The following is a 27,664-nucleotide window of genomic DNA, read 5'->3' as shown; positions in this document are numbered from 1 at the left end:
ACTTCAATAGGGGCGCCTTTTGTGCACCTCGATTGGTTAATTGGCATTTGATCTTCCGGCTCATCAGCTAATTAACACTAGCCAATCCGCAGACAATCCCCACCAGCTGAGACCGCCCGCCACCCGCTGGCTAAAGCTTTTGGCTTAGGTGCGAGCCCAAGATCCCAAGATCTCCAGTTCTGCAGATCTCCAGTTCTGCAGATCTCCAGATCTTCAGATTCCGAAAGGAAATGCCACGAAATTGAAAATGCAAAACGAAATTGGCAGCGGAGACAGAGTGGTTCTCTGGTTTTGGTCCAGGTCCTGGTTCTGATTCTGATTCTGTTTCTGGGTCTCTGTTTCTGTTTCAGTTTCAGTTTCTGACTTCTTTTCGGATTCCAACTCGCTTCCTTCGGCTCTTGGGAGAGGAAGGTGGCAGGAAACGTGGGCCGTGGCCGTGCGTAATGAAGACGTTAAGCTCGGAGGATCAGCAGTGGGCTATGTGGATGTGGATGTGGATGTGGCTGGAGTCGAGCGGATCTTCAAGAAAGCTGCCAGGCATACGTCGCCGTTAAAGTCCAGCCCCATCTCCAACTCCATCAGCAGAGTTACCCTCTTTACCGATCCTCAGCTACACTGAAGATAATTCTAATGGTTTCTTAAATTATTATGTATTTCGAGCGCTAAAAGTTGGAAACTTCTAGAACAGCATTTATTTACACACATTCATATAAGATAAATCAATAAAAAGTTAAGGAAACAAATCCTGCAATCATGATATTGAACTGCTCTAAAGTGATTGGCATATGACTAGACTTTTTCGCGCAGTGTGCGTAACTCTTTGAGTCTCGTTTCGGTTCCGCTTGCATGTTAACTGAAATGAAAATTCGTATGAAGGCGAGAAATTAATGAATCATTCACACCTGCATGACGGATTGTCTGCATTACTCGCCACTCTGCATCCCCACTCACCTGGTTTTTGGGTCTGGTTCTGGGTCTGGTTCTGGGTCTGGGTCTGGGTCTTGGTCTGGGTTTTGGTCTGGGTCTGGGCTATGGGATGGCTCTGGGTTCTGGGCTCCATTTTGTTGGATTCGAGTGCGAACGGGGGGCGCGGCCTGGCTGACGCTTCTGCCGAAGGAGTTGCCTTCTAATTTATTTGCCTGATGTGTGTATTACATTTGTGAGTCCGCCGCTGTCCTTGCAGCCGTCTCTTTCGTCCCCCGGCGTTGCCGTCTCTTTCTGCGCTGTCTTTGCTTCAGCGCTCATACAGCGAGTTGCATTTGTGAAACTCTTTCTGCCCCGAGGTCGAAAGCTGCGCGACTCTCAGATTCCAACGGATGCTGATGATGATGGGTACCATGGTTGTCGGTAATCACCATTTACAATTCAATTAATAACTCTTAACCCCTTTTAATCGATGAAGAATTCAATCATATCGAAGCCAATTAACACGACAATGCAGCGTAATTCGATTCAAGTTTTTTTTTTTTGTGCTACTAAGCTTCGTGAATTGTTTCCACCGTGCGAGCTGCGTGTGAACTTGATGGATGCACTGCCTCCGCCTTCTGGAGCTGCTTTCCTCTGCCTGGTTTCTTATGTCTTAACCCATCGCGAGCCTTCGGGGTGTTGGCTGGAAATTAAAAAGCACTCGCATTTTGGCATGCGTACTCCTAACCGTACCGTACCCAAATCACCAACGCGATGCCACACTCTTGACCCCAAAGAAAACAAGAGAGTACGCTATAGTCGAGTCCCATGACTATCAGATACCCGTTAATCAGCTATAGAAGTTCGTGGTGCCCATGTCCCACTTCCCGCCATGAATCAACAAACTTTTGCCAGATCAACTGGGCTATTGATCGTAATTAGGAATATATATACTCTATATGGTCGGAAACGCGTACTTCTGTCTGTTACAAACCTGTAAACGAATCCAGTATACCCTATTAGCCCACGAGTAAAGGGTATAAATACCAGACACACGGAGGCATTTGCTTTGGGTTTACAGTTTATTTTCGCTATAGTTCCTAGCTAACCACCGAAATCATAGTAGACTTATGGAATCATAGTGCAACACCCGATATTCACTAAGATCCCAATATGGATTCGATGCTGAAGGGCGAGCTGTAGAGGGTCTTATTCTGCATGGATGATTGTGGTGGTGACGGTGCCTCCAGTTTTATCTGAACGCCCATGTCGTCCGGATCCAGTTCGCTGCTGGTGCTCTTCGGGTATGTCCTGGAGGAGCAGTAGGAGTTGTCCTGACTGTCGCCAGTATTGTCCTCCTGCCCACCGCCCACCGCCATCACATCGATGGGCGGATCGTCATCCACCACATCCTCCTCATCCTGCTCCTCCTCCGCCCAGTGCTCCTGGTGGGTAGCTAGGTAATCGGCCTTCAGGCGGGCATAGTTCACCTCGATTCCCTTGAGCCGCAGCTTCCTCGCCTGCCGATCGATGGCCTTCTTCATCCGCTTGCTGCGCTGAGCTCTGTTCAATGTGGATTTGTTTTTGGATCAGGAATTGGATCGGGTTACAACCTGGTGGTACTCACCGTTCCCTGGCTCGCAACTCACTCGGCGGAATGGGGGCACCACTGCAGCTCTGGGGCTGGGCATTGTGCGCCGGTCTGCCAGGACCTTTCTTGGTATGATCCTGTTTGCGCCACTTGGCACGACGATTCTGGAACCAGACCTGCAAGGAAACGGTTTACTGTGGCTTGCGATGTGAAAGGATATGTGGAGAGATTGTACAAGGATGAGAAGTGGGAATGTTGGCACTGCCAGAGCCATAATATCCATTACTAGGTAATCATAATTCGTTTCAATAAGTCACCAATTCAGATGCGGACGATTAACCAGGTCAGAGCAAGGGCAATGTGTCATGGATGGATCGGATCGTCATGGAGATCGTGACCACACAGTGCTGATGATGATGATGGTGATGATAGTGATGATGATGATGATAGTGATGATGATGATGATGATGGCTATGGTGATGATGCGGATGGAGATGGGGCTGGTTGCTTTGGTTAGTTGGAGTCATAAACAAGATGGCGTCGCTAATTGACGTGCAGTTTGCCGGGGCATCCAGGCGTATCAATGGGGCAGTGGGTGGGGGCTAGGGTTTGGGGTTTGACACTGGGCTGGAGTCGAGGAGGGGCTTTCCAGTGCGTGCCTGTGTGTGTGTGCGTGTGTGTGTGCATGTGTGTGTGCGTGTGTGTCTGCGACAATTTGAAGTCATTTGCATGCATTGTGCACTTTTTAATGTGCAACAAATTGTTTTCGAACAGCGGCATGCAATGCATCGTTCCCGACTTTAACAAGAGCCCCCCCCCCCCTGCCCCTCAGTTCTCTGTTACATATACATACATACATACATATACATATATACATATGTATGGTTGTAGCTCCAAAAGCCGTGGAGTTGAGTTCGCCATTCGAGTGACGGACAGACTGTCGCTGTCTTGCCGTTCGCATTGACAAATTGATATGTCATGTCAAGAAACAATTTCAGACGAAAAGCGTAGCCAAATGTCCCCGTCCCCGAAAGAGATAGAAACAGAGCGAGCGAGTGAGAGAGAGGCATATTGCCAGATAGACAAAGACCCACGATAATCACACGACTGACATGCAAAGTCAGCGTCAGCCATCGGTGGGCAATGTTTAGGGGGTTAATGGGGGGGGAGGGGTGGGGGTGGTGTTGGCCAGGGGTTAAGAGTGAGCCGACTGGCAAGGGGGGGGGGGGCGACCAAAGGGTTAAGCTACGCTATGGGAATGCAATTGAAATCATTACAACAACGAGCGACACGAAACGCAATTGCAAATGAAATAAAATGAATTATAATGGATAAAAATAGTCAGGTAATTGGTTTTATTGAGTAATTGAGTTCCAGTTGCCACCAAATTGTTTTACAATGCGCACGCAAATGTTATCGACACGGTTCCAAATGGAACCGATCGGGGATTGTGGATTGTGGATTGGGTATCCTTAAAGGATATCCTATGACCTTATAGGAATTGTTTAATAATTTGTAAAGCATAACTCACCGCTATGCGACCCTCCTTCAGCTCGAGTTTCGTGGCCAAGGACTCGCGCATATAAATGTCAGGATAGTGATTTCCCTGAAAGGCTTTCTCCAGCTCCTCCAGTTGCCAGCAGTTGAAGTTGGTCCTGCAGCGCTTCCGCTTCGAGGACTCCGCATCCTCATCCTGCTCCAGATTGGACTTGGCCTCCTTATCGCATTGCGGTTCTGGTTTAGCAGAAAAGGGCGACTCTTCTTTAAAGTCTAAATATAAGGCGCAAGTATTGCAGAAATAAGGCGATTATAGTAAAAATATCAATGTAGAATCAATGTAGAATCAATGTAGAAATATCAATGTTACAAGGACAATGGAATGATCGCGATGATCTATATATTTCCCAGCATGTATATGCATTATAAAATTGTTAAAATCGCTGTTCTTGCGCCTAAGGAGTTGCTCCCAAGTAGATTAGATTGCTAGCCAGCCATTGATAGCGTCCACAATTATCCCGAATACTATCTAAATGGGAATGCCCCATTCAGTGGGTGTATTCATGAGTCCACGTATCCATGTTCACATGTTCACATGTTTCCATGTATCCATGTATCCATGTATCCATGTATCCATGTATCCATGTATCCATGTTTCCATGTGTTAGTCCCGGGAAAGGCGGTGCCCCGTTCGTTTCGGTTTCGTTTTATAATTGCAAACAATTAAAGTCTATTTATGCAAATTTCCAAGATATGCGAGCGAGACCGCAAACAGCAACGGCAACTGAAACGGCAACCGAAACTGAAATAGAAACAGAAACAGCAACCGGAAGCGGAAGCGGCCACGCCCCATTCCCAACCAGACCTGCACAGCCGCCCCCTTTGGAAATTTAGCAGGATTCGAGGAGGAGCGTCGTTTGTCTTTCTAATTTATAGCGGCGCAAATTGGTTTCCACAATTAGGAAGTGGTGGGTGTTGCTCGGATATGTTTAAAGCTCCAATGGCGGAAGTAAATTACTCCTACAAGCCGACCCACTCCCCTCCCCTCCCCTCCCCTCTCCTTTCGTAGCCCCCCGCCCAATCTATTCCATACTATACCATACCATACCATACCATATAATTTCTATCCTTTTGCCGCCTTGCCTTCGCTCCGTTCGCTTGCAGTTTTAAGTGAAATTTAATTGCAAAAATTTGCCAGAGCCAGTGCTCCGCCTGCTGACTGGGCAATTACAATGGGGGTTAAGGACGACATGATTTCGGAGCTTTGGTATTTCGTTTTGGGTTTGGGCCATCGACTTGTGGAGCCAGCGAGCGAGCGGTTAACCACACGAACCACCAAGTGCACCACAATCGAATGGGGGGAATGGATTCACTTTCTTTCGTAAAAATGGAAAAAAAATTACAATAAAAATCATAGAGCGGTCGGCGGCTACGTGAGTTTCATATGCTGAAATGCACACAGATTTCGACAATTTACAAACACATCTGCTAGCAAATCGAAGGAGCCGCAGGACGCAGGACGTAGGACGCAGGACGCAGGGGGATTCAACCCCTGTTCAACACGACCCAGACATTTCATAGAGTTCACCAAACACCAAACAGCAAACACCAAGCAGCAAACAGCAAACAGTGAACAGTGAACACCAAACACCGAGCAACAAACACAACAAAGGGGCAGGTCCCTGACAAGGACCAAGGAGAAAGGAGCAAGGACCAAGGACCATATCGGTGTATCGGTGTCCATCCAACGCATTGTTGGATTTACCCCCTGTACGCTCGCAACCTCATCATCACACTTGAAAGAGTAAATAAAATATAATTCCTCAAGGGTGTTATAAATAAAATTATCTGAATTATGGTTTTTGTTGACTTTCCGACTCCCCGGCAAACGCGGACAAAGACGCAGAAGGACGCAGGAGGCCGGAGAAGGACGAAGAAGGAGTTGCTGTAGAATCGTAATCGTATCCTGGCATAGTTTCGTGTGTGCCGCACAGCATTTTCGGGGGTTTGTCCACCTAATTTGCCACGAAGATTCTGGCAACTGGAACAGGTCTTTGGCTTTTGTTATTGTGTATCAGTTCGGGGATTTGGATTCCGGATTTCGGATTTCGGATTTGGGATTAACAGTGGACTGGGAATAGGATATCATCATGTGTGTGTTTGCTGCTCGCCAATCGATAAGGGGCGTGGCAACTAATGGTTAAGACATTTGCCGGGCATTTAGAGGCGACGCCAAGGTAAACTGGCCAAACTGAAACTGAATGAGACCCCCAAGGATTGATGGGGGAAGTCCTTCGAGGACCTTTCATTCAGAAAGTTACAGTGCGAGAAAAATGCAAAGCAAACTGTTGAAATTCGTTTACAATTCCAAGAGTTTATATTCATACAAATAGTTAATATGTTATAAAATATAAGACGGTACTCCTTCTGAATATTTATCCATTCATATTTCAGATTTAAATATTTGGTAAAGATAGGCATTTCTAATATGCAACTACACATCTAAAAAGCAAAACGAGCAAAACAGCGCATTAAAGCTTTAAATACTAATTAATTCGGGCAATCGATTTCCGCCTCACTTAAAATGCAGCTAAATTAATTCAGTTGAATTATTTTGATCATAAACTCCTTCAGAGTGCTTTCAACCCCCAACAACAGGCGCTCACCCCTCCCCATCGGTTGGCTAATTAAAAACGTTAACCCAATTTAAATTAGGCCAGCGGAATGGTAAATCTGCATCCGAATCATATGCAAACTCGGCAGCGACTGAGTGAAAAGGCGATCGGTGAAATTAGCATATAAACAGTATAAATTGCTGTCTGCTTGCCGTCCAGTCGAGCATCGTTCCAGAGCCACAAAAAATCCAGAACCCAGTACCCAGTGCCAAATGCCCAAACCCAAACCCAAAACCCAAAACCCAAACTCATGCCCAAATCTCAGAGGCAACCCCAGAGCAACCTTAGTTTTGCCTAATTTCAAAGGTCGTTAAACAAACAAACTCAAGTGGAACAAAATGCACACGCAGATGAAGGAAGGAGGCCCTCGGGACGATGATGATGATGGGCACAAGGACACCATTGCTCCTGGCCTGGTTCATAACGATTCCAACTACGAAACGACCCACAAAAAATTACCCAACAAATGCCCGTAAAAATCTATAAAAAAAAAAGCGATGTTGCAACTGCAAAAGAAAAAATGTGAGGGCTTATTAGCATTTATAGGCCACACAAATGTCGCTGGCTGGGAACAGGAAATCATAGTAAAAAATGTAAAAAACAAAAAGGCAATTTCAGGGTGCCTTTTTGAGGTTCATTAGAAGCTTGTCACATGATTTGATTTGCCTGACTTGGAAAAAAAAAAGAAACTCCACTGCAAAAGCACAAATAAAACGCCCAAAAAAATGGCCACACAAACTATTAGGGCTGCTAATTATGCGACCCTCAGTTTGACTCCTGTTCCCTGGCAGTCAACCCCCAGGATCATCACCTAGATAGCAAAAAAAAAACTAGTGCCCAGAATCAGGCATTAAGTCTGACACGCGCCCCTAACACGGGGATTTCCAGCGTACGCCTCTGTTTCACACTCTAAACTCGAATTTTAACCCCTTTTTTTCTTTTTTTGTTTTCCACCAGCAACAGCGCCGCTTTTCATTGCCTGTCAAAGGCGTTTAGTTCCTGGGCAAATTGATGGATTGTCCGTCCGAGTTTTCCCCAACTCCAAGCCAAATTCAAGTTGGTAATGGCACTAAATTGTTTGCTCAGCGCATAACGTGGGAATCTGCTGGAAATTAGAAAAAGTCTTTTTGATTCACTTTGAACTGCTTTTCCGGCAAGAGATGCGTTTTATCGCCCACCCAAAGTTCTTAGTCGCATAACTAATTATTGGTATGGAGTTGGTTTACATCCAACGCCCTGCCAAGTTTATAAATAAGAACTAAACTGGGATAACTACCACAGAGATCAGAGATTCCCCTAGAGAGGCGATCGCTTGAGTCCATCATCATTAGCCGACTGCGACTCCGCCAAGCGCATTACAGTAGACACTCGGACAATCGCCATTTGCGAGGTGCCCAGTAATTTGTCTAGGTTCCGACGACTCAGACGCCGTCACTCAACTGGGTTCCATGTGGTGGGCTACACCCCCCCCTCCTGTTATCCTGGCCAAGTCCTTGGCCACAGTCTCATTTCCGTCGGCCGCTTTATGGGCGAGCAATAATAACCGCAATCGGAGCCGAACTGGAGCTGCTTGCTCCAAAGGCACCGCACAGTGGGCCACAAATGTGTGGCACTTAATTTAATGAATTTCTTTGCACTTTGCCTGATGCCTGATGCCTGGTTGCCAGTCGATGGCGATGTTTCCAGGAAAGGGATATCCAAAGGAGCAGGGGCACCTCACCGGCTGGCTGCCCACTTGCCACATGAATTTATACGAGTTGTTTGCATTAAAACGAATTGATCGACACGACGAGCGAGTGCAATCGACAGCAAAAGGCTGAACCAGGTATACTTCTACTACTGATACTGATACTGATACTGGTTCGGTGCTGTATATTCTGGGTTACCTGGTCCCTGATCCCTGATCCCTCCTCGGCACCAAACGATCTGGTCGAGCCGGGTCATTGCTCATCTGCCAGGCCAGGCACGTCAACGCGGCAAATTACTTTGCCCTGCTGCTGCGATGCAAAATTGAAAATTCAAGTGGAAGTGGCCGAGTGGTTAACTTGGCAACATGCTAGCCATCTCCATCTCCATCGCCCAGTACCTGTTGCCATGCCCCCTGCACTCGGAGAAATCTTGCGGCACATCCCATGAATCTAAGCGCTTAATTATCAGCCTCTTTTTAAGCCAAGTTAACTAAAAGAATTCTTCCCAAGCTAACACCTTTATATAAATGTTATTTGGAATCAATGCTCATTTCTAAAATATGTGCATATCACATCATCATATTATATATCATATCATATATCATATGTGCATATCATATCATCATATTATACATTTATTACATTTTACATCATATTATATGTATATAATATATCATATATGTATGTTTATCATAATATGTGCATATCATATCATCATATTATATATCATATCATAAATCATATCATATCATATTGTTTAGTAAAAAATAAATTTAAGTTGTATATCTATATTCTATTGTAAAAAGATGGCTATACCCATTAAATTTGTATTATTATTCTTGGGGTAGTGTATTAATATTATTGAACGGAAGTAAACGCACATATATACATATATCATCTATAGAGTAACATGTTGCATGTACATATTATCATTTTCGTTTTCGTTTTAAAATCTATTTTTTCCAGTGCACTATTGCCTCTCTCCTGTTTGCTGGTTGTGCTGCATGTTATGATTAAATTTTGATAGCCAACAACAATCAAGTCAAAGAAAATCAATAATTTTTACGCATCTTGTTACGATGTTGCCAGTTGCCCCCGCTCCTCTCCCTCCCCCTCCCTCTCCACCGCAAGTCCGCTCCATTGGGCCCCTCCCCCCCCCTGTAACCCCCCTCGCCCAGAGCAAAGTCTGCTGCCATGACGAACTGCTCTCAAACGATCTACCAGCTACGATCGACATGCCAAAGCGGCGCATAAATGTTTTGTTGTTTTAATGAAGACGTCGCTGGATCTTGGATCTGAGGTCCTCAGTCTTCACTCTTCAGTCTTCAGTCTTCACTCTTCAGTCTTCAGTCTTCGGTCTTCCGCCTTCAGTCTTCCGTCTTCAGCCTTCAGTTTTCAGGCTTGCCGAGTCGAAGAAGACATCAAGGCGTTGCATGCCACATTTTTTACCTCGTTCTTGCCTGCTTCTCTTTTTCTTTTGTATTTTTTTTTGCGCTTTCATTTCTTTAGTTTTTTTTTATTTTTTATTTATTTTTTTTTGCTTTGTTTTTCATTTTTGCAAAGGGGCGCGTCAGCGTCTGCACGCCAAGAGGATCGCTCTATCGCTATCTCTATCCGGGTATCTGGCCTCTCGCTCGCACGCTGCCAGCTTGTGGCGCATTATTACGAATAGGGTCTAATTATTGTGGCAAGCCCCTGAGCTATAATTTGCCTGATTGATTTACATAACGATCGAAAATGATCAAGACATTAATTTCTTATTAACGTCGTTTCGTTCGGTTGTTCAGTTTGTTGCTTGTTTCGTCGGTTGGAGCTCGTCTTCAACTTTAGATCGCTTCGGTTATAGGCCGCCGCTGCTGGGTAGAGGATTGTATGGATGCGCCTACGTCTGCTCCGGGTCCGGCTTGGAGTTCGAGTTGGGGTTCGGGCACGGTCAGGTTTTCCTTTGGTTTCGGTCTCTGGGGCGTAACTCTGAACGGGGGCTGCACTCGTTTTCCTTCCCCTTCCAAATTCCAGCTCAATACCTCCAGCCCACTTCACTACACTCCAGTCCTTTGCTTTTCTCTCCCTTTTTGGTTCCCTGCTTTGTTGCCATGTTCGTGGCTCTAACATCTTTCCATCGATCGCCGGTGGGTTCTGCATGCACATATATAGCTGAGTATATATACATACATACATATATCAGATCGGGGGGCGCCACAAAAGCCACTTACAGTGTTGCATGTGCTGGCTACATCTCTCATGTTTTTGCGCCAGCATTCCGTCGAAAGCTAATTTTCATTTCATTTACCTGCTTTAAACGCTATATTATTTGACAGTTATGAATTTGATATGGTTTGCCAGGATCCCAGGCTGGATTTTCTTATGCCACATGGCATGACGTGAATTCTTGCATGCTCAACAGCATTTATATCGGATCCCCTTGATTAAGCCACTTCATTACATGGTGCTATAACACATTGGCAGCGCCTTGTTTGCTCTCGGGAATGTCTTTATCATGTTTATTGCAGCACCAACGAATGCCGCTTATACTGCTATCAATAAAGTGTGATTATTCAAATACAAATCTCAATACATTTTTCCGCATGAACGACCTTGGCTTCTTTTACAACATTGGTGTCACACAATATTACTGCCCCACGTTGGGCGCCAGTTTCTGTGGCAGCTTTGGCCAGTATTATTTATAGTTGTTACATTTCTTCAATTAATCAATTCACAAGAGAACTTCCGCAAGTTAACGGCGCATAAACGATCTTCGCCTTGTGCCACTTTTGTTGTTTTCGACCAATTTGGAGCTTCCTTATTCCAACGTTCCCCGTTGTTCAAGTTCCCTGCTCTCGATCGTTTTGTTCGTTTCGGACATAATTAATGTTAGTTTTAACGCTGCTTGAAAATGTTATTTCCCTTGATTATAGGAGGACTGCCGTCTGCTCACTGTCTCCGTCTCCATCTCCATCTCCGTCCCTGTCCCTCCCTCGTCCCTTCTCTTTCTTCCGCTGTTTACGGCCGCTGATTGTTGGTTGCCTTTTTTTTCCCCCCTCATTTTTTGGCGTTTGCACCGCGCTGCTCTGCCGCTGCGGGCAGTCATGGGGAAACATTTTATGACGATTACTGTAATTCGTTGCCGCAAACAATAATTACTTTCCATTACGAAAATGGCGGGCATATTATCACCTGAATATCACACATACACACACACGTCACATTGCAAGCGGCACCAACACCAATACCAATACCAACACCAATACAGGTGTGAAGCCGCGCCTGCGCCGGCGTCAGCGTCAATGTGGACGTCACCAGGGGATCCCAAGATTGCAAGATCGCAAGATCACAAGATCTGCAGATCCACAGATACCGAACCCAATTCGCTATGGCAAATGGGACCTTCGGCTGCTTGGGCTTGCAACGTTGTCTAAAATTTTCGGTAATAAAATATGACAACTCAATCAAGGCCCATAAAAGAGCCAACACCAACAAGAACAACAACAGCGAAAGCAACAACCACAGCAAGAATAATAATGATCATTTTGGGGCGGTGCCCGCTTGAAGATCGGGTACAACAACAGAACCCGAAAGCTTCGGTAATTTGCAGAGGCTGCAAAGACGATCAAAATTTACGATCATTTTGTTTTCAAAATCAATTTAGAAAGGAAGCGCGGCAAAGATCAGGCTCTGTCCGAGAAAGAGATAGTCGGCGCGGGTGCGAGCGAGAGCGAGACAGTGAGCGCAAATTGAGTTCTTAAGTTGTCTGAAGGGCTCTCGGGGAATTAGGGGAACTTGTGGAGCATTGGGGAGCATGGGGAATTGGGGGCACCATAAGGGGAACTTTGGGGGGAACCTTAAGGGGAACTTTGGGGGCAAACTGGAACTGAACCGAGTCCTCCAAAGCTGCGGATAAGGCCATCATGCCGTTTCTCGGGGATCTCGTTTTGGCCCTGCTTGGTTGGGATTCTCCGCCGTTTTCGGCAGTTATTAGCCTGGTAAAACACGAGTCTTGCACATTTGAGAGCTTGTAATTTACTTAATTTGATTACGAAGCGACTGCGTCCCGTTCTCTTCTTCGCCGCAGAGGGGGCGTGGTCCAGCTGTCTGTCTCTTTCGCGCTTTCTGCGAGTGCTTGTGTGTGTGTGTGTGTGTGTGTGTGTGTGTTGCAGGTGCAAGGTTGAAGAACGATGGCAGTCACTGATTTAGAGTTGCAGATTGCCATTTTATTGGCAGAATTTAAGCGAGGTTAGTCATGCTACGATGCAATAATTTGCATTTTATTAAGATTTATCTGAGATCTACTATAATTAAAGCGACAGATTGCAGGCTAAGAAATTTAAATTAAATTAGTAGTTATGTCCGATATTATTATATATCAGAAATACAGTGTCCTTTTCCTTAGCAGAAAGTTAACCTTATTTTGAAGTCTTGTCATAATTCAACTAAAGTATTTAGCTCATTACACATACTGCCCATTTACAATGCCCAATAAAACATTTATTTTAATTTGCTTCTGAAAATCCACTTGAGCTGCTCCACTGTGTATGAAAGCTCATCCAGTTAAAGGGCAATAATCCCCAAAATACGATTATGGCGTGGGTTTTAAGACCAATTTCGGTTGCTTTGTATAATTAATTGGACAAACAAATCTCGGCGCAAAAGCCAAAAACCATGCCACAAATGGCATGGCACACAAAATCTATTAATGTAGACAATAGTTTATTAATTGAAAGTTATGTCTGAACGCGAACCGATGATTTATGCACAAACAACGGCAATTTGAAAATTTGAGCAAAAGCAAAGAGCACGGCAAAAAGCTAAGCAGGTAAAAAGCAAAAACGACGGAGCGACGAGGAAGCAAAGAGGCGAGCATAAAAATTGATTTCTGCTGCTGCTTTTAATGAATTCTTCCCCAGCAGAAACAACAACAGAGACAGCAACAACAACAACAGCAATAACAACAACAATAACAACATCGACAACAACAACGGCGGCAGTATCAACAACAACAACACAATCTCAATCAATTTCCAGTCGCACATCACATCAAAACAAATTACCAAGGAATTAATTTGCCATCGGAATCACGCAAGCGCAGATTTGGGACCACGCGAGCGAAAGAGAAAGCAACAGGGCGAGCGAAAGGGAGGGCGACAACGAGGATTTTGGCTACACAGAAAGAAAATCTCAACCCTGGCTTCTATAATATAATGATAAAAGCAAATGCAATAAATGATAATTCTTAAATTGAATGCACAGGGAAATTTCCAATGTTTTGAATGTTTTTTTTTAAAGAGTATTTATAAAAGAATTTCAATTGTAAAGCTAAGCAATTAAAAATACGCCTTGTTATGATAATTCCTGATAATCGAAAGGTAGGCAAATATGCCGTGATTTCTTTCGGTGTACAGGATTCAAGCACAACGGGTTTTCGGGCGATGGCGATTAATAGAGCGAAAGTGTGGGCCACAGAGGGGCTGGATGTGCAGAGGGAGGAGGAGGGGGAGGAGGAGGAGGGTAGGTAGGTGCCGTGATTAATACATGAGGATTTAATTAACTTGCCATCGCGCTATCTCGCTCGCGCACATCTCATTCCCCTGGAATGCGCAAACTATGGCGACTGCGACGCCGCCGCGCTGCCGCGAGAGTGGGAAAGAGATGGGCAGAGGGAGCAACTTGTTGTAAATGGTAGGTGTATGTGTATCATAAGCAGGTGAACGTGTGTGTTTGTGTGTGTGTGTGTGTGTGTGCGTGTAATTGAAACGTGTTTCGCTGTTATTGTTGTTGGTGTCGAACGCCTGCAGCGCGAAAATCGGTGGCATGTATAATTTTTATCACCTTTAATTAACTTTTCAATTAATAAAAAAACGCAGCAACAACATCGCCAAACATGTTGAGCGCATGTTAAGCGAAAAAGTCGCAGCTGCCAAAGCTGACCACAGCAGTGCGAAAGAGATGGCGCAATGGGGGCGCGAAAGAGATGGACAGTGCGAGGCAGACGGACGAATTGCCGACGGCATTTGGCCAAAACGAACAAAAGTGTAACGAAAAACATGGCCAAGTAGCGGAAACAGATACGAAGACGATTAAGAATACCAATGTCCACTTCTTCCACTCTTTCTGCTTTCGACTTCCGTTCGGAACCACTTTGTTCTTAAACCTATCTACTATATCAACATTCCTATAAACAGCCTGTCCTCATTTTACCCAATTTCGTAGACTGTATGTACATATTTTACTGTTTTTGTAGAAATTGAATGAATAATTTATATAATAAATAATCTAAATACTTGTTATAGCAACAGGGTAAAATTACCAAGCTTTTATTGCTTTTTAAACTATATTATGTTACTTGCTATTCTAAAAGGGAGAAACCTTGGTTTCCTTTTCCAAGCCATTTAAATGGAATAACTTCAAATTAAATTTATTTTTTACACAGACTTGCTTAACGTTGGCATTGAAAATGAAGAGAAAGTTGCTGTTTTATGCAATTAAATCTGGGAAAGTCACGCACGTTTGCTCGAACGCAAAGTAATGCCAAGTCAATCGTGTCCCAAAAATTGATTAAAAACCGCATCGACTCGTGGAGAGAACAATAAACAGTGGGGCTTCGCAAAGCACGAACGGAAACGGAAATGAACTCACACTCGCGACGGGTAAATGGCTTCAAAGTCAGCTAAAAGTGTCATTACAACTCACCGAAAGCCAAAGCAAAGCATGGAAAAAAAAGCAAGGAAAGCCGAAAAGCAAAAGCAGAGCACAGACCGAAACAGCAATAGCAACAACATTGAAAAATAGGGAAAACTTTCAGGGACGTCTGCTGCACCTCCCGCCACCCCACCTCGCCACCCCTCGCAACCACTGGAAAACCTCCCTAGGCATACGGCTCAATTCAATTTTATCGTTTCAATATTAACCCAAAACAACCCCACAATATTGCCTTCATTTAAGGTTTATTAGATACAACGACAACGTTGTGGAGGCAGCTTGAGGTGGAGCTACAATTTGCACGGTCTTGGGGGTTACGAGGTTCGGCTTTTGGGAGTACGGGGGTACGGTTATTTGGGGATGGATCGGGGGGCGACTGGGTAGACAGCCAACGAGCGGAACGCTCTTGGATACAAGAAATATTGTGACTACAGCCAAATCGAGACTAGGAAGTTGGGACGAGGGAGCCGACTAGAGTGGACCCCCTATATTTATATGAGAAGATTTGGGTAATGATTTTCATAAGTCTGTTAAGAATATGAATATATGTTATAAATATATATTAGAGAATATGTATTAATCTTATTTTTAAGATCATGCCTTTGATACAATTTTGAATATCTTTTATCCATTGAAAATTATAGATAAACTTGTATAAATATCTTATTTTATCTCTAAATCCGCCATTAGCTAATTAGCACGCTATTTAAATTGTAAATTTTTGTGCATTTTTAATTTACTACAATATCACTTTATTTGCTAGGTATTGCCGAAGTCGATTCGAAAAGACTTCTGTGCAGGACACGAAAACCAAAATTTTCCAATTTACAGACGAAATCCGGCAGGAGAAAGGAGCTTAGAGGGGCGAAGGAAAGTGGCGGGGCAGTGAGGGGCAAAGTCAGTAGACAGGGCGGTGTATAACAAGGATAAATGCCTCGGTGTGCTTTTGCTCCTGCTCCTGCATATATACACATACATATATATATACATATATATATGTATGAATATATGTATATATCCCCCGTACGTATGCATGTATTCGTGTTTGTATAATGGCATAAACATTGATCCAACCGTAAAACTGGCTGACAATCGAGTTGGGCGAAAAGAGCGACAGACAGCGGGCGAGAGGGAGATGGAGAAGAAGAGGGAGAGAAAGGGAGAGAGAGAGAGAGAGAGAGACAGGTCCTGCCAATCCCCAGTCCTTTCGCCCCCGTAACTCCCCCTGTTTTTGGACCATGGCACTGAGCCAAACCGAAACGACGCCAAGCCAAGTGTATAAATTGTATTAGCCCCGAAGTGTCGTGCGGCTTTTCTTCTGCACACCCCTCCCCGCTCCTTCTATGCACGATTTTTCCTATTTTGGCCCGGGAAAGCGGACGAGTAGAGAGGGGAGTGGGGGGGTGGGGGGAGTGGCGGGGGCGTAACCAGGGTAGGCAATTGCTCGTCCTTCTCCCCTTTCCGCTCCATTTTCCTCTTGGGTGGTTGATGCGCACCATACGCACACACACGCACCGCGAACCACATGGCGTATACGCAATATGGCCGCCATCGTCGTCCTTGCAGACGACGGGCAAAGTGGAATGGGAGGAATGAAGAGGGTGAGAGGGGGGAAGGATAAAAAAAAAAAGGGCAGGAGGACAAGTATGTCGAGGCAGAAGCAAGAATAGCACCACCAACTCGGTGTCATTTGCAGCAAATTGCAAACCGCAACAATTTCACAAAGGACAGCGAAACAAGTGTCACGCACACACACACAGAGTGTCGCAAGGATACACACACACAGAGACACATACACAGAGATCAGCAGGGAATAGAATGGAATGGAATGAACGGGAATGGAATGGAATGGCAGGGCAATCTGTTTCAATATAAACGCACATGAGGCATTTACGAGAGAATCCAACAAGCGTCGAGGGTTTTCCGAGTGGGCTCTTCATTTTTGTGTCCTTTGTGTGGCATGTGTGTGTGTGTGTGTGTGTTGGTGGGTGGGTGGTTTTGGGTGGCCACCCAAAACGAAGCTGCCACTTAAATGCCGCTAGATTTTGTTGTTTGGTCAACTGTTTGTAGTTGTGCCTCATGCTGAGATTTTTTAATGTGCCTTGCTGTGAAGTTATATATGTATGTATATCTCTTTTAAAGTATCGACTATCAGCAACCTTTTCCATATCCCGTGTATATTCAATGACAATGTATTATTAACAAAATAATACTATAGTTTTCATGTCGTAGGGTATACACACTTCGACGTGAAGCAACGAATTCAACCTCACCCACTTGATTCTAGGGGTTGCTGTCACCGAACACACATACATCCACATCCACATCCACATCCACATGCACATCCTTGGACTCCCTGGGGTGCCATAATTCTTGACGAGCTCATCTTTTACTTAAGTTTTACATAATTTTCATGTCGTCGAGCGGGGAGTTCGCTTGTTGGGCTCAAGTCCATGGAGATAACATAAAAATCGGGACGTGTGTGGGTGCTTCTGTTACAGGATGTTGCAGGATATTAGGGGGTTTTTTTTTTTTTGTTTTTTTTTCTTTTCCTGGGTGGCAAATGGGTGGTGAGCTTAGCTTTAGCGGTAAAACGCTCGATTCTACGTGCTTGCGGCTTTTCCGCTTAGCGTTTCGTCGCTACTTGATATTTTCCACCCAAAAATATGTTCCACCCTCCTGCTATTTATTTTGTGGCTTTGGGTCGTGTAATTGCCTTGATTTCTTGACACTTGTCGACACAGATTGCCAGCAAAGTGGCAAAATGAGTAGGGGATAAATTAGTGGAGGCTCGACTGATGGATTGGCCATTCTATATCACTTCTCACTTACCACTGCCCTCCGCCACCCACAAGCAGTTATTAAATAATAAGCGGGATGGGGAAAACCCTTCGCTGCCACGAATAAATCAACCAATTTGGCAATTTACAATTTTCGGGCGTCTAACCCTAATTTGCTAATCGCCAAACGAGTTGTACAAACGAGTTGGAGGGCGGTTCGGGGGCGTGGCACTTGTAAAGGTATTTAAGACAACAACAAAAATTACACCTCAAAACTGCAAATGGCCAAAGAACAGAAAAGCAAAAAAAGAATACAAGTGAAACAAGTCAAGTGGCCGAAACAATATACCTCTTTATTTTTATATTTTTTATTCTCATACCTACAAGCACTGCTTTTTTCGCCCCTTTTGGCCAACAAATGTTTTAATCTAGCGCCGCCATCTTTGTGCTAAACGGTAATTCAACAATGGTATAACGGCGCAAAGCAGGGGCGGTGTGGGCCAAGAAGGGGTGGAGGAGGGGTAAAGGGGGCACTAAGCCAAATCCGCCCCTTGAAGTGTTTATCCTTTGGTTTTTGGGCAGGGGAACGGGTTTTGTGTTTCATTTTTTTTTTGGGGGGCAGGACTGGCCTAAAGTGTTTTCAATTTAAGTTTAGAGAACAAAACGCCTTTTGATTTTTATTAGTCCACCCAAAAGGGTTTGGGGCACACCACAAAAAGGGCGTTGAAAATATTGGGGAAGGGGAGCAGAAATAAGCCACTTGGTAGTGGGACAAAATGAAGTGAGTTGGAGCTGCCAAAATGCATTCGCAGTGGGCCTAGAAAAAAACAAAAAAAACAAAAAAGATGTTGGCTTCTATTTTGGCTGGCTGCCATGCTGGTGAATTTATGGCCACCGGCCAGGGTTGTCGCCCTCATAAATTATGCAAATGCAAGGACAACATGGGCGGGTTGCAGTATTTAGAGCGATATAAGGGCGCTGTGCTTTTTTGATAGTGCTCTGATTTTCTGATTTTCTGATTTTCTGATTTTCTTGTTACTCGTTCGCTTTTGGCAACCGCCTAAATGGGGCTCCACTTAAATAATTATCATTTCCCGGGCCAAACGAACAAAAAAAAAAATGAAAACGAAAAACAAAAAACAAAAATAATAAATAAATAAAGCGGAGAGCTCGTCAAAAGCTCATCAGGGGCCCGACGATCGGACCAATTAGTGCAACGAGCCCACTGAGCGTTTTATTAATTATCCAAGGAAAATCTCGCTGGAAATTGGACCAATACCCCTCACCACATACCCTATACCCCATAGCTATCCCTTCCAATTGCCCCGTTTTCCGATGCGAACAAGAGTCCCATTAGTCGCTGATGTTGATGGGTTGCGTTGTTCGCTTTTCGGCTCTTTGGGCTTCCAGTCTTGTTTTCGATCCCCTTCCCTTCCCTCCCCTGCCCCTCCCCCTCCTACAATATATACCACTCACTCAATCTTTCACTTTTGGGCGAGAGAAATCTTCGGATCAGCACTCATTCACTCGTCCATGCAGAGCATCTATCATCTACACCTGAAAAAAATGCTTCCTAATAAATATGATTGGTTACTTTTATTGCTGTTGAAAATGTTTGATTTGTAACGAAATTTCCTAAAGTTATGGAATATTTAAATATGATTCAGTTATGGCGAAAACAGCGATTGAAAATATGAGGTTAACGTACATTTTTTTTGTAAATCGCAATATTTGTTAAAATTTTTTTTAGCTGTGCGCTTAGTTTTTAAAACTGCTTATAGAACTTATAGAACTAATGCCTAAAATGTTAGATATTCAATAGGATCTTGGGAATAAACTATTAAACTTTCCTTTTTAAATCAATTAAAGACTTTTTAAAGTTATTAAGAGTAAACCCCGCTTTTTCGCCGTGCAGCGGTACCTGTTCCCATCTTTATTTTCCACTCGACACAATCACAATTAATCTATGGCTCTAGTAGTTCAGCTAAGTTCTCCCGGTAGTTCAGCTCCCATCCAAAACCCCATCGAAAACCCTCGAAATGATGGCAATTACCAGAAGCGCTCGCGGTCAGCGCTGCCTTAATGAGCGGCCAACGGCTGGAGCGGATCAACGGAGATCACCTGGAATCACCTGGAATCACCTGGGATCGCCTGGGATTTGGGAGCCAACAACTCAATTCATTCATCACCAATAGACTGATGATCGCCTGTCGGAAGGGGGGCCCTTATGTTCGGCACAGAAAAAATGTTAGAAAACCGAAAAAAATAAAAGGAAAAAAAAACAGAGAAACCGAATGAAAGGAACCTGACGGGGCGTGCCAATGGCGTTCTTATTAATTTGCCCAATTTCCACAAGCAGAGGAAAATGGGGAAAACTTAATTAAAATGTCGTAAACGAAAATTGTATGTTTAGGCACGCGGTTTTCGGGACTGGGCAGGTGAGGGGCGGGAGAGGGGCGGTTGGAGGGCAGTGAGCTACCAAAAATAATTAAGACATTTCGCTGCGAGTTCGACCTTTTTCCCCTACTTTCCTTTGGGCGCACGAGAAATGGTAAGAAAAATAGCTGCCACAAATTGTTTGGCTGCCCAATTGCCACAGGTCTTCCCCCCACCCCCCCCCTCCGACTTTCCACCGATGGTTTTCCATCGCTCGCTTTACAGTTTTCAGTTCCACGTTTTCCTCTCTGCTTTATATATTCATTTTGTATTCTGTAGTTTCGGGGCCGCGACCGAAAACAATAAAAATGACTAATGGCAGCTAATTTCCCGTCGTCGAGAAAAGTAGGAGGATGAGGCCCAGCAAGACGGCCAATTCGGAATTGGAATTGGATGCGCCTCGAAAGTGGTTCAATTGCCAAAAGTCCAAAGACCATAGACCAAAAACAAAATTAAAAACAAAAGAGAAAAGGGCGAAGTACAAAGTACGAAATAGGAAATACAGGCGTTTCCCGAATGGGGCGTGACCTGGGCGAAAAACAAGGAGGAAAACACGGCGAGAAGAAAGCAAGACTTCACCTGTCACTGCTCATTTCCCATGCACCATTTCCCATTTTCCGATGCCAGGTGCCTCGCACCTCCCCGCATTCTTCATTCACAAATTGCAGTTATACATTTTCATTGACCTTAGAACTTAAGCCATATATTTAATCAAGGAAGTGCCAAAAATTGATACACAATTTTGTGGGTTTCCTTTTTAACTATGTTTCTAAGAAATTATCAAGTAGGTGTTTGCTATTTTTATTGATTATAAATCCTGCCGAAAGTATACTTTATATATTTTATTATTCAGCAAAGTTTATTTACATCAGCACCGTTTTATAAAAGCCCATTAAAGTTTTTGCTGGTTATTTACCAATTTCCCTAACATTTCAGTCGATCTCATCTAATCACCCACGTTTAGCGGTAATTCCCGGCAAGGACACTTCCGAAATGGCGTTATTTATGACCACCCCCCACCTGGCCACCCGCATTCTATGTCCGTATGTCCGTGTGTCCGCATGTCCGTATGTCCGTTTGTCCGTATGTTCGTATGTCCGTGTGTCCGCATGTCCGTATGTCCGTTTGTCCGTTTGTCCGTATGTCCGTTTGTCCTGTGGCCCACTCATTTGTTCATTCATTACATTCATTAACTTTGCGGCGAGCTTGCGCAGATAATGCCATTTTCCAAATGACCGAATTGGAATGGAAAACAAGTTTTCCGGCCAGGACCTTTATGCCGCCGTGCAGTTTATTCAATTTACCAATAAAATTTCAATCGAATTGCTCCTTTTAATCAATTCAGCGCCACCCACACACGCGCAACACACGCATTTACATACGCGCATGCATAATTCGTGTGTTTTTATGTTTTTTGATCAATTTTTAATCAACAACAGGCGGCAGCAACAGCAAAATCTACAACATTATTTGCCCGCAGGCCAGGACTTTCAATGTGTGTGTTTATGCGTGCTTGTGTGTGTGTGTGTGTGTGTGTGTGTGTGTGCGTACCTTTGTGTGTTTTTGCCAGCCTGTAATTGTTGTTGCGGCTTGTTGATTATTCACGTAATTAAATTTGGCCAGCAATTTCGTGTATTTTGGCCAAATGCGAATTGTTAGTTTATAGCGAGCCAGTGGAATAGAGTGGTTTTTGGTTTGTTATATATGCTATTATTAACCTGAGCTATAATATTATAATTAATTATATTCCATTGAAAAATTGTTACTAGTTACTTGGAACATTCATTGAAAAACTGTTACTAGTTTCTTAGAAAATTCAATAGGATAGATATGGTATTATTATAATTAAACTTACCCGCGCGGATGTTCTGCGGATGCTGGGCGGAGCTTTCCTGCTTAATTGCTAGCCCCTCAGGACGTTCAATGGACGGCAGTGATTCCCCTTCACTGGGCTGCCCAGCCGGATCCTCGTCCAGTTCCCGATGGAGATCCCTTTGCTGCTGGATTGCTACTGCTGCGGCGGCTGCGTTTGCCTGCTGCATCAGCGCCATCTGGCGGAGCATATAGACGGAGGACGAAGTGGCTGCGGAGCTGGGGCCATCTTCCATTCCATCTTCCGCGGCATTTGGGGCATCCAGGGATGATAGGCCGAGTAAGGCCGACCAGCCGGGCACTCGCATGTTGACGGCCGCTGCTGCCGCGTACAGTTGCAACGCGGTTGCCTCATGCGGATGTGGTTGCGGATGTTGTTGAGGATTCTGAACTTGCTCCTGAGCTGCGATTGCCAGCTGTAGTTGTTCGATTAGCTGATCCATTTTTGTGTTAATTTTGCCTCAGTTCCGTATTAATGCTGTCAACTTTGCTTCTATTAACACACAAGTCAGTGCTAAGTTGACGTTTAATACTGCTTCGTCAAAGTTGAATTCTGGGCACTCTATATCATGCTTTTAGGTTTTTACTAGTTCATTTTACTAGTTCATTTTACTAGTACATTTTACTAGTACATTTTACTAGTTCATCTACTTTAATATCATAATATTATTTATATATTTATATTATTATTATTTTTATATTATTTATATTATTATTATTTTTATATTATTTATATTTTTATATTATTTATATTTTTATATTATTATTATTTTTATATTATTTATATTTTTTATTATTATTATTTTTATATTTTTATATTATTATTATTTTTATATTATTTGCTTTCTTTTTGCTATAATTCTGGAACCCTGACTCAATAGTTGTTTGCTTTGTTTATGGTTTTCCTTTATGCTCGCCATTAACTCTAGGTTATTTTACGTTAACTACGGGTTAGTGTTCATCTCGGGTTAGCGCTAACTTCGCCTTAGTCTGCAGACTCTTTCGGTTAACTTCGTTTTATTTGGGGACTCAATTCACAAGGCACTAAGGCACACACATACACACAACACGCACAGGCACTGAAAAAAATGTAGCGAGTATCCTGGCCGCACAGTGGAACGCAATGCGCCGAAATGCGGCGAAATGTGGCATAGCCTGCACAGTGGAGCGGATCGGCGGCCCACTGGGCAAATGGCTGAACTCAGTGCAGCGGCGGCGACAAACAAATTGATTCGAATTAAAATTACGGCCAGCACTCGCTGGAGTTGTGGAGTTTTGTGGAGACAATCGCGAAGTCGGTGCGAGCGGGATGGCGCGACAGGCGCGTTCAAATGAATAATATGGAGTTCGTTTCGTCTTCTTCGTGTTTGTTTAATAAAAATGTGCACATGTATGTGTCTGTGTGCGTATGTGTGTATGGGTAGGGGGGTACCCACCGCTACAAGTCAGTGGGAATAATACAAATGGGGAAAAAAGTGTCACCAATGTTGGTTGGTTGCTCGTGGTTTGAGTCTGTGCTAGAAAGTGAGATGGCGACACCTGCTGCAGCAACAACAACAACAACTGCTGCAGCAGCAGCGGCGGCGACAACAACAAGAAACTCATTTTCAACACTTGATGGTCAGCTGCCGTTGTTGTTGTTGTTTTTGCTGTGCTTGTTGTTGTTGTTTTAGGGTCGCATGCGCGACTGCAAGCAAAAATCATTAACGTTCAAATTTATGTGCGCCAAAGCGAGAAATAACAAAACGAAAAGCGAAAAAAGGCAGAGAACTCAGCGGAAGAAGAACAAGAAGAACAAGAAGAAGACAACCAAGCTGAAGCTGAAGCAGCGGCAGCAGCAGCAGCAGCAGGAGCAGCGGCGTCGACGTCGACAGCGCAGTCGTGGCAATAAAAAGAAAAATGGTTTCACTTAACAAACATGCCAAGGCGCCGTCCGCAAAAACCCACCACCCACTGAAACCACCCACACCACCCCCCACTTAGACCCCCCACCACCCCCCGCGGGACACGCTTAACCCCGCGCTGGCCCACAAATGGCCAATGCAATAATGGTATTTTTCTGCCTGACTAAATTGTGCGACAGAGAGGCAAGGCGGGCGAGAGAGAGAGCGAGAGAGAGCACGCGGGTCACAAGAAGAGAGAGCGAGCGAGAGCGTGCGATGCGCAACAGGGAAAATGAAATGAAAAACGCCAAAAAAATTGATTTAAAGTGAATCAGTGTGCGTGTGTGTGCGCGTGTGTGTGCGAGCGTAACCCAACAAAGAGCGCGAACGAGAGGGAGAGCAATAGCCAGCGAAGGCAGAGAGCCAACACGAGTGCGGGCGAGACAAACGTAGTTTGGTGGCAGGCGTGGCCAAAGAAAAAATAGGGGGAAATTTCATATTAATATGATTATGGCCAATTTAAGACCCGGCAAGAGGAAGACGGCTAGCGAGCAGCAAGAAGAAGAGCCACTGCTTGGCAAAGAAAGGAGAAGAAAGAAGTGCATGGCAGAACCGAAGAGTGGTGGGGGTGGCGGGGGAGTGGTGGGTGCTTTTCCCTCGAACGGAGAAGAAAGAGAGGGCACAAGCAGCGCTGTCCCTACGAGAGCAGAGCAAAAACTGACATTTTATTGATTGTTTTATGCGATTATAATGTAATAATGTCTTAAATATGCGGGGGAATGGTTGGGGGGCGAACCGAGTACCCCCCATAAATACACCCACTTTTCCGAGGCAGTTTCAATGCGCAGCTGCCGTCTTTGGAAAATGAATTATGGCTGCAGGAGAGGGACAGAGCACGACTTTAGCCAGGGCAATAAAAGCCAGGAGCGAGTGAGTGAGTGAGCGAGCGAGAGAGGGAGAGAGAGAGAGAGTGAGGGAGTGGGCATGAGTGACCACCCAAAACCCCCCGCCAACATTTGCTGGACGCTCCTTCATCATTGCTTTGTGATTGGCAAAAAGAAAAGGGCAAAGGGAAATTCCATTTGCAGCTTCTCCTTTTTTGCGTTTTCGGTGGGCTATCGCCACATGGAGATCTATATAATAACCCCCCCACCACCACCCGCCGCTTTCCCGAACTCAAACTCAAACTCAAGCCACTCGAACCCAAACCATTACGGCGTAGCCGCACTCAACTCAATTCAATTAATTTTCACTTGATTTTTCCACACACAAACAAATTTTCATTTAATTTGCTGCGGGGCGTTGGTTGCCTGACTTTCCTCTCGCATTTCCCTCCCCCCATCGCTTTCCCTCCTTGGGACTCCAATGCTGGCATTTTCCTCATCGCCTTATCGGACGCCATTTTCTTGCGCTTGATTTTCTATTAAGTTTTCCCGGCTCTATTCCCCGAACAACTTTTCGCCGCTAATAGGGGCACTCAGATCCCCGCGCCTTCCCGCGATTTTCTTCATTTTCCTCATTTTCTTCCTGCCAGAGTTGGAAGTTGTTGGAAAGTAAATTTTCCTGTGACACTTTGTTGCGATTTGATTGTTATGCTGGGCCATTATTCTCTATGAATTTCCCAAATTTTACTTAAACTAATTAATTGGAAAACAGATGTAAGCGCATAGTAATTTCCCTAGACTAAAGAAGAAAAATTATGTAAATATTTATTGGCAATTATTATAATACAAAATAGCTTTAATTTATTTTCTGGAGAATTCTATTATAACCATATTAGTATATTAGGTACTGTAAATACTTGTTTAATCTACGTGTAGACCTTGGTATAATTTATAGTTTATTTATTAGTAATTTAAAGTAGAAACAGGTGAGCAAGGTCACCTTTATTTGAAGGGAAACAGCAGCCAAATGAATATATATTTCATTTAAAATGAATTTGCCATTTAATTACGGCCTGTATGCCATTAAAATAAGCCAACATCAACAGCAATGACATAATTTGTTTTGACTCTTCGCTTCATTTACTTGGTTTATCAAATTGTTGCAATCGCAAATCAATTATTATTAAAAGCGAATTTAAAACAATAAAATCGTCATTGCAATGAGCCAAGCGTATGGAGAAATAACAAAAAAAATAAAAAAAAAAAAGGGAAAATAACCGGAATAAAAATAAGGCAAAACGCGTGGCATCGGGCAAAATAAACAAAATGTATATTAAGTTTTAATCATTTCACATTCGATTAAACAAATCAAGTTCGCTTCGATCCGCTTATCGCTTCATATCGACAGACTGTCTCCTGTCCCTCTGATTTTTATTACACTTTATTGTTATTATTGTTATTTACCTTCTGTCGACTAATTTGTTTTTAATTTGTGCTGATAAAATTGATGAATAAATAAAACGGACAGCGAGCAAATAACCAAATTAATAAGTGACTCCGGCCAACTGCTGGCTCTTCATGGGAATGGGAATGGGTTTGGGTTTGGGTTTGGGTTTGGGTTTGGGTATGGAAATCGGATGTGGAGTGGGCGTGGAAATGGTAATGGTAATCTGAATGGGGAATAATGCCACCGAATAATAAAATTGTGACATTAGTAGCCCGATTGATTTGTCAAATCATAAACATTTATTGAAGTCCCATTTGTCACGCAGTCGTGGAGAAATTATTTTTGGGGGTCGCAACTGAATATGATCGAGTTTCTGGCACTTTGATTGAACAAAGTTCATACCTGGATATTTTGTAAATAAAAGGTTGAGTCAATTAAATAGTAGTTACTTTATATGAATTTATACATTTTATAATACCACATAGTATATATTTATGTACATATATGTGTTCCTCCTTACTTAACATTATATAGATAAGTTAATCAGAGCTGAACTTGTTGGATTCTTCCGTAGGAATTCCTTTGCCATACCGCCTAGCTGAACCAATATACCCGCAGACAGGTATGATACCCTTTGCTGCCAAAATCAAGCCCCACTACTCTTGCAGCCTTATCGCCGATGTCTGGTCAGGAATGGAGCATATATGTTTGTAGTTAGCATTGTGTGTGTGTGTGTTTGAGTCTAATAACTTCATTAGGTGAGCGTTACTCATACAAAATGTCACATGACAATGCGTGGCCAGGGGCGGGGTAAATATCGGGCATAGCAAATGAAGGGGGAAGGGAAGAAGGGGGTGCTTTGATTTGTTTTGGGTGATAAGCACTTAAATTAAGTCTTAATACAAATGCCGCTTGTCGCACACGTGTCGCATCGCCATCGCCATCGAGGTCGAGGGGTCGGGTTCAGATTTCGAATCCAGATTCGGCCCTTCTATATCCCACATATATCGTACGATCAGGGGAGGGGTGAGGGGTGAGGGGGCAGCGGCGACATTGACGTTGCGCCTGTGAAATGGACATTTAATTATTTGCCGTGATTAAACAGAATGAGAGCAGATACACAAACACACACACACCCCTTCATGTCACACTTTCCACTGTGTGTGGTGTGTGTGTGTCTAATTCCAGGGGGGGGAGGGGAGGGCTCGAACCAGCTTCATATTCCAATTATTTATCTTATCAGCCGTATCTTGCAGTTTTGTAAATAGTCAAAAACCGCAGCCACCCCTTCGAATCAGAAATCGGAAATCAG

At 44.0% G+C, this 27,664-nt stretch overlaps 1 protein-coding gene across 2 annotated transcripts; it reads right to left on the bottom strand.

The window, feature by feature from the left end:
- Window positions 1-1,969: 1,969 nt before the first annotated feature.
- On the bottom strand, window positions 1,970-22,715 carry LOC6525713 (homeobox protein unc-4). Of its 2 annotated transcripts, none has more exons than XM_039375147.2 (4): window positions 22,122-22,715; window positions 4,029-4,231; window positions 2,534-2,673; window positions 1,970-2,469 (listed from the first exon to the last, which is right to left on the bottom strand). In XM_039375147.2, the coding sequence occupies exons 1-4, from the start codon at window positions 22,579-22,581 to the stop codon at window positions 2,067-2,069; spliced, it is 1,206 nt and encodes a 401-aa protein (XP_039231081.1). In that variant the 5' UTR covers window positions 22,582-22,715; the 3' UTR covers window positions 1,970-2,066. The 2 variants fall into 2 exon arrangements, with proteins under 2 accessions (XP_039231081.1, XP_039231077.1); XM_039375143.1 differs by having other exon boundaries at window positions 4,029-4,267; window positions 22,122-22,712.
- Between the last annotated feature and the right edge of the window lie 4,949 nt (window positions 22,716-27,664).

This window comes from Drosophila yakuba, chromosome X (genome assembly GCF_016746365.2).
Source record: "Drosophila yakuba strain Tai18E2 chromosome X, Prin_Dyak_Tai18E2_2.1, whole genome shotgun sequence".
Lineage (NCBI taxonomy): Eukaryota > Metazoa > Arthropoda > Insecta > Diptera > Drosophilidae > Drosophila > Drosophila yakuba.
This window is presented reverse-complemented; position numbering and strand designations above follow the sequence as displayed.

Coding starts and splice junctions, on each gene's coding strand:
- LOC6525713 (XM_039375143.1), bottom strand. CDS start 22,581: ATGGATCAGCTAATCGAACAACTACAGCTGGCAATCGCAGCTCAGGAG. Junction 4,268..22,121: donor TCCGCAGAACATCCGCGCGG/GTAAGTTTAATT, acceptor CCTTATATTTAG/ACTTTAAAGAAGAGTCGCCC. Junction 2,674..4,028: donor TGAAGGAGGGTCGCATAGCG/GTGAGTTATGCT, acceptor GTTTCCTTGCAG/GTCTGGTTCCAGAATCGTCG.